The following is a 12,788-nucleotide window of genomic DNA, read 5'->3' on the forward strand; positions in this document are numbered from 1 at the left end:
TCCGATACGTAGCGATGCAGACAGAAGCGTGTACAGTATGAGCCAATCAGTGGCAGTAATGACAGCATGCACTGTTAACGCAAAAACCGCGATAGAGTGAAGCCGCGGAAGTAGAAGCACGAAGTGGCGAGGGTTCACTGTACAGAATTTCCCCCAATTGTTTTTATCTTGAGGATATTGAAATTGTAGTTGCTGTTAGACATTGTTCTTTCAAATACAGTATTTTTACTATATTCCATTTTTTATTTTTAAGGGGAAACGTGTTTGTACTCAGAAAACAAAAGGTAAGTATTTTAGTATCCTAAGATCTATTTGGTTTGTTTTCCAAAAGTACAATAAATCCTATATAGGTCATATTAAAAAAAGTCACTTGAAGAAGTCTGAAGTGATTATTCAGAGGTTCTTTCCTTTATTCTGAATATGGGTGACCCTTATGGCTGTCAGGAGAAGAAAGCAGCTTATGGATATCTTCCAAATAATGTTTTATTAAAAAGAAAAAAAATCATTGAATTATAGAAAACCCCAAATATCAAAATATAGTTGTAAATTTTTAAAAATTATTTTGTAGAGCGCATTTAGTGGTACTGTGGAATACACACGGGCTGAGAACTACAGAGTCAAAAGTTCAAGTCCACCAGTTGTTCTATGGGAGAAATATGAGACTGCTCCCATGAAGATTTACTATCTCAAAAACCTTACGGAGGAGTTCTCAGTCCTGAATGATCAATCTTAATGGCTTGAGTTTGGTTTATAGGGTCACCATGAGTCAAAATTGACTCAATGGTGTGAGTTTGGTTTGGTATAAAGGGATATAGATAGTTCTTTATTAACATGTTAAATACAAGTTTGAGTAGTAAGTCTAATTATTAATGCAATTTTGAACTGAGATGGAGTATTTACAATAATGAATACATATGTAATAAATTGCTGTTTCTATGCTATCAATGTTCCAAGCATTGCTAATACTGATGTGATGTTATTTATATATTCATAATTAAAAATGTTAAATGTCAGGATAGAAACAACGTTTGTTATTTTGGAAATGGGAAATGTTGGAAAGCAGTTAAAATTTCAAAGGGGGTGCCTAAGGTTTTTTTGTTCTAAGTATTTTAAAAAGTAAAAGAATTCTGTGTTTATAAGCACTTAATACATTGTTTCTTATTTTTTAAAAGCAGGTAGACTTAAAAAGCCTTTTGTAAAGGTAGAAGATGCATGTCAGTAAGTACTAAGTCTGATTTGTATGACTTAAGTATAATGTAAGTCTCAGAAGAGAAGCCTATTGATTTCTATTGCATGTTTAAGATTTTGGATAAATTATGTGATTCTGAATCGTATGACTAAAATTTGTTTCCTTTCATGATAGAGAATCTCATATATTTGTCTTTTTATTCTTTTAGACTTTATAAACCGTTTTATCTTCAGTTGAGCAACATGCCCTTTATAAATTACTCTGTCCAGAAGCCCTGCAGTCCATTTGACGTGGATAAGCCCTCTGGCATCCAAAAGCAAACTCAGGTTAAACTAAGGTTGGTTTTCTCAAATAATCGAAACAGCTCACTGCCACTCAGCAACCCTGTAGGACAGGGTAGAACTGACCTTGTGGGTTTCCAAGACTAATTCTTTAATGGCCCAACAAGGAATCACTATGCCACCAAGGCTCCTTCTAAATGGAATATTGTTCAGAATAGCATCTTTGTAAGCAAGCATTTGCAATGGTACCCTTTGCGTGCTATGGTTACACTTTGTGCTATGATCTACAAGGTAAGCTGTTTGAAACCACCAGCTGCTCCACAGGAGAAAGATGGGCTTTCTAGGAGGAGTTTCAATCTTGGAAATTCATAGGGTCAGTTAGTTTGACCCTATCCTAAATGGTCCCTTTGAGTTGGCATCAACCCAGTGGCAACCATTTGTTTTTTTAGTTCCATACTGTGTGTGCGTGTGTGCGTGCGCGCACGCGCACTTGTCCCTACTCACTATTTTACTATTCTAGCTGATTTTCATCTCATATTTTTCTATTACTCTTATTCAAAATTTAAAACCTGTGAGTAATATTTGGGCACTTTGATGGAGGCACTTGAATATAAACATGTGGTTTTTCTCTTAAGATCTGAAATGTTCTCCAGATAGCTTTAAAATTCATTAATTTCATTACATTCCTAGTTAGCTTATTAGAAATTTTGCTAATAAAAATCTCAAATCAAATTCCTACAGATTCAATAAACTTTATAAAATATTCTTCATTTCTATTATTAGAATCCAAACAGATGGTAATAAATGTGATGGAACCCCACTTCAGGTCCATTTGAAAGAGAAGAAAAAAAAAGGATATTGTGAATGTTGCTTGCAGAAATATGAAGATCTCGAAGCGGTAAATGTGATTTTTATTTTATTAGTGGTTACCAGGCATGAAATGGAAAGTAGGTGTTAACAGTGATGAACACTGTTTACTTGATTAAGGTAGAGTTGCACGATCAATTATTGTAATTGTTGTCAATAAGTTGTACATCTGTAAAAAGTTAATTTAGCAAAAGTTGAGTGATACATGCATTTACAACAGTGACCCAAACTCACACAAAGAGCAGCTGCTGAGGCTATTTGTGTGCCACCATACATAGTATGGTTTCTTGATTCGGAAGCCTGATTTTATGATTTTATGGGTATCCATCCAGTCATGGTTTTATGGGTGTCAGTAAATTGGCCTGATAACTTGTTTAGTGCTTCTGTTTTACAGTTCCTGGGGTCTTAAAAACCTGTAAATGGCAATCCACAACACAGCAATTGGTCTCTATTCACCTAGGTTCTTTGCACACTGAAAGAATTCACACTGAAGCACGTTTTGTAATCCAAGTGAGTTTATATGAAGGATAGGACAAGCTTCAGGTTTTACAGCCTCAAAAGGGTACATGCTAATTCTGGAAAGCATGCCAAGCTGTGCAGAAGCCATGCTGGGGTTCACAACTGAGCACGAACAACCACATGGAACTGAGGCTGGTGAGTTCCAGGAGGCCAAAAGCCCAAGAACCCTAAAGGCTAAGAGCATGTGGGCCAATAGGCTGGGGCCCCGAGTAGGCTTGGAGCGGCACATTTGTGTCTGCAGGGGAGGGAAACCCTCATCCTCCAGCTGTCGCTGAACCAGGAGAAGGGTAAGAGGTGTAAATAGGCTTTTTTGGAAGGGATTAATGTTTCTAAAACTGAGTAGTATTTACTATTTAAATTGTGTGTGGTTTACAATTTGATAATATGTAAATTATTTGGGCAAAAATATATTAAAAGTTAGAAACCCTACTATGTGCCAGTCACTTCTGTACTAACACCATGGAACAAATGAAACCAATTCTTTGTCTTCGTGAATATTACTTTTTATGAAAGGGGTTGGGGTAGATGCAATCAAAACATAAGTTACACAAGAGAACTTCAAAAGTTTGTGGAAAATGGAATTAAAAATAGAATTTGTTTATGAACTCTTTTAAGCCCCCTCATATGAAAAACAAACAAACAGTTGGAATAGTGGTATTTCTATTTGTTCAAATTAGACAAGGAATACCTAACTGATAGAGTACCATTTAAATTGGAGAGCTGGTACACACACACATTGACACTATTGCGATGTACACACACTCCTCTGTTTATTCTACAAGCAACATTTCATCTTCATTGCTGTTGTTTTTAGGTGCCGTTGGGTCACTTGTGACTCATAGTGACATTCTGTACAACAGGACAAACACCCTCTGTCCTGCGCCAGCCTCACAGTTGTTCTGACGTCTGAGCCCATTGATCCAGCCACTGTGTCACTCTATCTTGTTGAAGGCCTTCCACTTTTTTGGTATTTTGCATTAGACCTCTTATTTATGTGTTAATATTTTTGTTTTTTTGTTTTTTTTAATACAAGGGGGTATCCCCAAAACACATCATTTTTTTTCTATGTATTTTTTTTTTTTTACAAAACAACCTTCTCACCTTCAAAGTACTCTCAATTACACTTAATACATTTGTCAAATCTGTGATTCCATTCTTGGAAACAATTTTCAAACTCATCTGTTTGGATGGCTGGCAACACCTCCCTTGTTTTTTTCTTTCTTTTTTTTTTTTTAAACATTTATTAGGGGCTCATACAACTGTTATCGCAATCCATACACACCTCAATTGTGTAAAGCGCATTTGTACATCATTCTCAAAACATTTTCTCTCCACTTAAACCCCCGACATGGTAAGGGTCATAGTGTAAAGCTAGGGGACAGCCATTTGGTAGCAAGCAAGGTCTTCTTTACTTATATAACACCAACTCCCTGAATGGCAGCATCTTCTCAATTCTAGAAAATGAAGGACATTTATTATTAAACTAATTTTAGAAAATAAAGACTAATTATTGGTAACCTAATTTAATTAGAATATTAGTATATTTTATTATCAGTTTAGTAGTTGCCCTGAGACCCAAATTTGGACAGTGAGTAATTTGAAATTTCTTAATATAGCGCTTCCATACATTTCTCTATAACCCCCACCAAATTATTATGTGTGACCATGCAAACAAAGTACAGGGGCCTCTAACTTGGGAATTGGTCAGTTTTGCCATTCTCCTGGCTGTAAGGATAAGGCAATTTAGAAGCAGGAAGAGAAAGAATTTCTAGGACCATCGAGGAAGAAGATTCGCCCGGGAACACTTTCAAAATCCCTGCCTGAAGTGGCAGGGGCCACCCCATGCCGAGACGAGAGGCCAAAGCAAAGAGTTGAGGAGACGGAGCAGAGGAGCAGAGCCAAGACCATATGACCGGGACACTATGACGCTGTGAAACTGAGTCGGAGCAGTGTGTTGGCTTCCTGACGGATGGAGGCAAAGGCCAAGGGACCACATGACGGAGACGCTGAGAAGCAGACACAGAAAGAATTGGCTGCTGGCAGAGAAGGGGTGTTGCTGTGGGCCAATGACTTTACCCTTCGTGTGTTCCGATCCTAGTTTGTAGTAATCCGTTACCTTCCCTAATAAACCCCCATAATTTGGGGAAAAAATTTAAAAAAATAAAAATAAAAAATAAATTGGAGAGCTGGAAGGATAGGCAAAACTTAAGCAGAGAGTAAGAGCCAGACTGTTTGGGTTTGAATCTTGGCTTCCTGTCTGTGTTCCCTAAGAAAGGGTTAGCAGTTATTATTAGTTGAATTACTAAAATTTAACATGGTAGAGAGGTTTGCTTTGATGTTTGGCTTTGGTAGAAGGTGGTAGGGAGGCTAAGTAGAGGAATAATACTTTAAAATATCTGATTCATAAACTGTTTCTGTTTTTAGACTCTAAATGAAGTTTTATTATTTTATAACCCAAAAGATAAGTATTTTATTTTGTTTATGTAATAATGGAAAAAAGAAACATGGAGAATAACTAATTGTTTTTCATCAGAAGTTAAAATATTGTACCAATACTTTGGTTTCTCCAAAATCATTTGAAAATTGTAATTATAGATTTATCCTGAATTTTCACTTTGCTGTTAAAACAACTAACAGTTTAGAAAATGGTGAGCATAAAAAATAAAAACTTAGCTACTGATTGCCAAAAAAAGGAAAATTGGCAAAAGTAAATGTTGAGATATATATTCTTAGAAAACTTTTTTTAAAAACAGTTATATGCATATTCTTAGTTGCTAAGATTAAATATTTTTTTTATTTATTGAATTTTACCTTACACAGTAGCTTGGTTCTGCCTATAATGATGGCATTTATTTAATTTTCTTTTAGTGCCAGGCATAAAGCATTAGTAGAGGTGTATCTTATGATGTGGCAGAGAAAAAAATTATCAAGCAATAGCAAACATTTATTTGCTAGTGTTAATGAGTGTCAGAAATATGGGTGTACAAGGTAATGGCCATAATAAGGTTTCTTGACTTAGAATGAGGATCATAGAAAGCCCAGATGATGAAGTGACATTGATCTCTTGGATGAGTAAGAGCTAGGTGGTAATAGAAGGGCACTACACAAAAGTTGGAGATTGTTTTACTTTTTTTTTTTTTTAAACATTTTATTAGGGGCTCATACAACTGTTATCCCAATCCATACACGATTGTTTTACTTTGTTAATATTTTCTCTTCTAATAGCATGAGTAGATTAATCTAAATTAATAGATTTTTAAATTAAAAATATCTTGTATATGTTTATCATTACAAAGCACTATTAGTTATATGTCAAATTATTTTGAGTGTAAGATTATATATATTTTCCTAAATATTGTGGAGGCTTTTTGTGGCCATTGCTGAGTTTGGTGTTTAGAAATAGAATCCCATAATAAACTCTTAAAACTTATGTGATGCGCTGAAGACAAAGCGGGTGCATAAGCAAATGTGGCGAAGAAAGCTGATAGTGCCCGGTTGCCAAAAGATATAGCATCTGGGGTCTTAAAGCCTTGAAGGTAAACAAGCATCTATCTAGCTCTGAAGCAATAAAGCCCCCATGGAAGAAGCATCCCAGCCTGTGTGATCACGAGGTATAGAAGGGATCAGGTATCAGGCATCATCAGAACAAAAAATCATGTCATAGTGAATGAGGAGGGGAGTATGGAGTGGAGACCCAAAGCCCATTTGTAGGTCACTGGACATCCCCTTACAGAAGGTCTCAGGGAGGAGACAAACTAGTCAGGGTGCGATGTAGCACCGACAAAGCATACAACTTTCCTCTAGTTCCTAAATGCTTCCTCCCCCCACCACTATCATCCCAATTCTACCTTACAAATCTGGCTAGACCAGAGGATGTACACTGGTACAGATAGGAACTGGGAACAGGGAATCCAGGACAGATGATCCCTTCAGGACCAGTGGTGAGAGTGGTGATACCGGAGGGTGGAGGAAAGGTGGGGTGGAAAGGGGGAACCGATTACAAGGATCTACATATAACTTCCTCCCTGGGGGACGGACAACAGAAAAGTGGGTGAAGGGAGACATCGTACAGTACAAGATATGACAAAATAATAATTTATAAATTATCAAGGGTTCATGAGCGGGAAGCGGGGAGGGAGGGGGAAAATGATACCAAGGACTTAAATGGAGAGCAAATGTTTTGAGAATGATGAGGGCAATGGATGTACAAATATACTTTACGCCATTGGTGTATGTATGGATTGTGATAAGAGTTGTTTGAGGCCTTAATAAAACGATTTTTAAAAAAAAAACCGATGCTAGGGAAACAATATGAGGCTTCCAAGGTCATCCTGGCACAAGACTATAGCTGTATAATGCCTACAAGCCAAAAGACGGGGTAGAAATCTAGCTAGGAGTTTTCACCTATGCAGAGAGGATTTTTGTTTTACGTGAGTTTAATCCCTACAAACTGAATTTTTATTTTCGATGAAGACTGAGAATAACTTCTGTGTTCTTGATTATGAACTGGTTAATTGAATAATACGCTCACTGTCAAATTCTTTCCAAAAACAGCATATATTAATGTGCTGATGGAAGGTTGTGGAAACAAAATAGTTTTAGTAACTTTTTAGTAAAGTTCTATATGTTTATATTTTATTTTAGCACCTTCTATGTGAACAACACCGAAACTTTGCACAGAGCAACCAATACCAAGTAGTAGATGACGTCATATCTAAGTTAGTTTTTGATTTTGTGGAATATGAAAGGGACACACCTGAAAAGAAAAGGTAATTTATCAATACATGTTTAAAGCATCACTAAAATAGTTATCTTTTATTAACTAAAGATGAATGCAAAGTTTGCTGTCCTTAGAAGGATGTAAATATGTTAATGGTCTAATTATTTTGCTCTCTTTCCCCCACAGTCTTATCAAAAATGCTTTATTTTTAATATATTCTAGATAGTATAGTTTGGAATAGGAATTCGGTATTGTTTTGTTTTTTTTAAAGAGCAAGATAGTAAATATCTGTGAAACTTAGATCTCTGCCATTGTCGTGTGAAAGTAGCCACAGACAATATGGTAGTGTTCCAATAAACCTTTATTTAGAAATATATGCAGCTGTTTTATTATTGTTATTTAGTTTCATTTTAACTATAATTTGTTAGCCCCTGGTCCACAATGACGAAGTTTACAATCTACTCAGGCTAATGAGGCCCTAACAACCCTTTTGCCACTTGCCTCATTTCATAGTCTGTGTATTTTCACTAAATAACTTTCCTTCAACTCTTCATTTACAGTTAAACATACTAAAGGTACTTAAAGGACTTTCATAGGTGAATAGATTATGTTCACTGTACAAAACCTACATATTGATAAAAGAATACTGGTTAGATTGTTTTCATCTGCATATGCCCTCGAGTCAGAGATAAACCAACTAGGTTATTCATTGCTTTTTAGATTAATTTTAAAGCATAAAAATGATTTTAAAATGTGATACCAAGATAGTTTCTAGAAAATAAGTTAGGAAACTTTTTGACTAGACCTAAGTGAACTTCTAAAACATTAAATTTGTGACATTTAGAATAGTTTCTCATGGCTGATTTAATAATAATTAGCATTTGGAAAAGAGACATATTTCCAACTATTAAAATGATGGTTACGGTAAAAATTTTGCATTCACTACAAGCATACTAAAACAAAATTCTGAACTTGTATTTATATTCATAAACTGGATCTTCCTTAATCATTTATCTTAAATCCTCTATTACCTGCATTATTTTAACCTCTGTTGACAAGTAAGGAGAAAAAACGAAAAAGAAGGGGTGTGTTGTTAGTGTTTTTATATTCACCCTCTCCACTTGCTCAAAGGCAATCATGTAAACAAAACAATGTAGATTTCAGCGGAACCTTTTTGGTTGAAGGGGATGGATAGAGTTCTGTATTTCTCACTGTTATCTGTGATATGTGTAATAGGAAATATAATTAGTAAACTATTACCATTCTTCCTATCCATATATAATCTAGGATGTCAAGATACTTCAGTAAAAAAAAGTTTTAGGGGTGTGTGTGTGTGTGTGTGTGTGTGTGTGAGTGAAATTTAAGAAAAACTTTTTCATCTCAAAATAGTTACTCTAATTACTGTTTCCAACTTACTTTGATACTAAATATTTTATTTTGAATATAAACAAAAAATGTTTTTATGTTTTGTCAAAATAAGCTTATTTTGTACATTGCTATATAAAGAGATACACTAGGTCAAAGCACAGAGATAAATATTTCAGGATAATTAGATCATAATCATTTTGTCATCTTTCTTTGATTTCAGATGGGATTCAAAATGTTTGTGGAAACTGTAATTAAGAGATAATGAGCATTTATCCCAGTAACTTTTTGAAGCTCCCTCAAACATTAAAAGTAGCTTAGATACAGTATCCAAGTACTGGTTAACTCTCTAAGGGTAGAGAAGAATGCAGATGAGAAAAAGGCTAAGGTTTTCAGTCATACAAGTTTTATTACTTCAAAATCAGAAAGTTAAAGCTTCAGTAAATTTATGAAATAGTTAAAAGATTATTTTATTAATTTTTAACTACTCAAAATCTTATTTTGTTCGTAATTATTTTATTTTTTTCCCTTTTCTCTCCCTGTAAAGAATAAAATACAGTGTTGGATCCCTTTCTCCTCTTACTACAAATGTCCTTAAGAAGACCAAACCAAAAGAGCAGCTAGAATTGCAACATACTCCTCAAAAGTACTTCAGGGGAAATAATAATATAAAGGAAATGGAGCAGATTTTTCTGTGTAACGAAGTCCACAAACCTGAACAAGAGCCTGTGGCTTTTTCAGAACTACCCATCTCTTGCCCTTCAAGTGCATCAAGAGAACCTAATGCAGAAACGACAAATAATTGTTCCATGTTAAATATTGCTGAAAATGATAGAAAACAGAATTTTACACAATGGGCTTCAAATCAACATAAACAGAAATGTAGTCATGATATTTCTGATCATAAATTAATTATAACTGAAAATAACATGGAAGAACTAAAGGTGAATCATTGTCCATGCAGACTGCAGACATCTCTACATGTTTCCAGTTTCAGTAAGCATAATAATGGTTCATCTCAACTGAAACAAAAGTCAGATACAGCAAAGGACTTACAGGAAAATGACCTTAATTCAGTATTTGGTCACAATTCTGGCCTGTTACCAACAAACAGTTTACAGGAGGACCTAACAGTCCAAGCAAAGACTCCATCCCATAATCCTCCTGATGAATTTAATGAGTGTAACCCTAAGAACATGGATAGTTTACCTCCTAGTAAAATACAGCGGAAAGTGAAATTATTATTAAGAAGAACTAAAAAAGAAAATCTGGAACCAAATGTGGAATTAGATAAGAAAAGAACTGAATTTCTTATTGCACAAGAAGAAAAGGGAATTTCTAGCTCACCAGCACAATCTTTACTGGACTTATTTCAGACTAGTGAGGAGAAATCAGAATTCTTGGGTTTTACCAGCTACCCTGAAAACAGTGGTACATGTGATGCTTTAGATATTTGGCAAGAAGAAAACTCAAATCTATTGTCAATGTATTTTTCTTCCCCTTCAAATTCTGCATTTGCTGGCATTTAGTCTTCACAAAATGTTTACTTTTGAGAAGTGGTAAGGATCATATTATTGAAGTTTTTATAAATCTGTGTACGAATTCTGAGGATGTTCTTGCCAACTTTGTTTACAGAACCATATGTAAATAATAAAGGTACTATTAGCATTTTTCTATATAATTGAATGTGTTAATATATATTTATAATTGTTTCTTAAAAACTATTAAGAATAGTAATTTTCTTTGTCACTGAAAACTAATTTTAAGAGGAAACTTAAGAATAAAAAGCTAGCATTTATAAATTTAGGTATTTTTTAGGTAAGTTTGTTGTGTATTAATTGCTATGATAACATGACAATATCCCCTTCAAAAGCAACTTTCATTTGGGAAGCACAGATTTTCTATGTTGGGATTCTGGAATTCAAACATGGATAGTTAGATTTTTTACTTTCTTAGCAAAGATAGTTCATATTGGGAGCATTTTACATATATCTAGTTCTTTTTGAAATTGACATTTTTAAGGAATTTATGTTGGCGATTATTTTTCTTTCAATTTTCCTGGCGAAATTAAGCCATGAAAGTGGGGAAAAAAGTGCTATGCCTTTTAGAGTTGAAGCACTGCAGGACTGATTTAATGAGATTACCATGATACTTTTGCTTGCTATGCTACCTTTGTAATAATTTTTTTTCCTTTATCCCCTAATTTGGTATCAGGAAATGAAAGAAGGATGGCTATTGAGCTTTAGATAGTTGTAGATAAGAAATAAATGAGGGGGCTTCAAAAGGTGTCTGGGAAAATTTCATTATCATTCAATTACATTTTTTCCACAAATTTTTGAAGCTCATATGACGACTGGCTTTCGATTTGGGTGCTCAGCAATACAATAATTTAGAAGAAGAACCAATACAAATGTAAGGAAAATATGAACTGCACAAGAGGATATACGAGATATTTGCTTTTGAACATATTCCTTTGGCAGTGGGTTGCAACCGTTAGTTTCAACAGTAAAAAAGAAGAATGCTTTTGAACATACATTGTTAAAAAGTAACTTAATCGGTTCAATTTTTTTTGGAATTATGAATCCCCACATTTTATATATGCTTAGATACTTACTGCCATCAAGTTTATGCTGACTCATAGTGGCTCTCTAGGATAGGATTGACTGCGCTTGGGGGTTTCTGAGACTAAGTTTTTACAGGAATAGAAAGCCCTGGCTTCCTCTGGAGTCCAACATGTTAGTGCATGATAATTTTCTGTACCATTATTTTGACAACAATGATGACAAACAGTGATTTTTTTCAACATCTTTGGTCCAGTGTCTTAAATAGCATCAGTGGAAGATCCTACTTAGTGTGGACATGCAGTAGTAACAGTCTTCCATTTGCATTGGTTGCTATTTGTGTCCTCAATTGTTCAGCACCAGGCCTTACTTGTATTTATTAAGGAGAATAAGACTCAACCCCTCTACTATACTTCCTTAAATTGTTCACATTATTTTGAATGCTGACTTTTAAAACCTCTAAGATGCTCTTTACTGTGGTGAACCAGCCTCCACAACTGAATTGGTCCCAAGGGGTAGTTGTGTAATTGAAGGGTAAATTAAAGAAACATCATACAAGGCATGCAAGGGCTTACCTCTTCCATGGAGACTGGAACCAGAGTGTGGGAGAATGTAGTCTCTCACAGGCTTATATAATCTCGAACATGCAAGCCATGTCACCCACATGTTTAACAGGAAGGGGATATGTTAGGGGTATACATGCAGCAGGAAGGTACATGCATTTGAGGTGCAGGTTCTAGAGTTAAGATGGCAGCTTAATCTTTGGTCATCTCCCAGCTGGCTTGACCTTACATGTCCCTGAGCTCTTCTCCAGGGTAGCAACCTATGATGCTACCCAGAAGGGAGTGGGCTGTTCTGATTGCTCTTGATGGCATACAACCTTCAGGCAGATAGCCTTCAAGCTCATAGTAGCAACCATGTGCTTGCAAGCAGCTTCTTACAATTGGCATCATTGCAGGGGACATTGTGGGGAACAACTTTTCCGTAGGAGAAGGTGACTGGGCTGCATCTCCAGACCAAAAGCATGAAGACCTTCCCCCACCAGAATCTGCCTCCCAGACTCCTTAAATATGAGCATCGAGAATTTGTCCACATAGACACTTCTGGTTCTCAGTTTCCCACACATTATAATGAGTACCGTAAATGGTTTTTTAGATGCTATGTTTGTTTATTTAGATAAATTCTATAAATCATAATAGGGCCATTATGGTTCATATAGTATACTATGCAGATAGGCACCCAGCCAAGGGGATGAGTGCAGACTCAAATACAGTTTGGAAATTGAT

The 12,788-nt window shown here is 35.4% G+C and overlaps 1 protein-coding gene across 1 annotated transcript in view; it reads left to right on the top strand.

Moving 5' to 3' along the window:
* Window positions 1-10,617, top strand: part of DBF4 (DBF4 zinc finger) — a 28,798-nt gene extending 18,181 nt beyond the window's left edge. The window contains exons 7-12 of the mRNA XM_030885196.2: window positions 254-284; window positions 1,173-1,218; window positions 1,398-1,526; window positions 2,254-2,368; window positions 7,501-7,625; window positions 9,489-10,617. Coding sequence (XP_030741056.1) covers window positions 254-284; window positions 1,173-1,218; window positions 1,398-1,526; window positions 2,254-2,368; window positions 7,501-7,625; window positions 9,489-10,470 — 1,428 coding nt within the window. The 3' untranslated portion in view covers window positions 10,471-10,617. The remainder of the gene's footprint in view (window positions 1-253; window positions 285-1,172; window positions 1,219-1,397; window positions 1,527-2,253; window positions 2,369-7,500; window positions 7,626-9,488) is intronic.
* The last annotated feature ends 2,171 nt before the right edge of the window (window positions 10,618-12,788 follow it).

The sequence above is a fragment of the Echinops telfairi genome, unplaced genomic scaffold, assembly GCF_000313985.2.
Source record: "Echinops telfairi isolate 266 unplaced genomic scaffold, ASM31398v2 ScPeMD7_23;HRSCAF=83, whole genome shotgun sequence".
NCBI classification, from domain to species: Eukaryota; Metazoa; Chordata; class Mammalia; order Afrosoricida; family Tenrecidae; genus Echinops; species Echinops telfairi.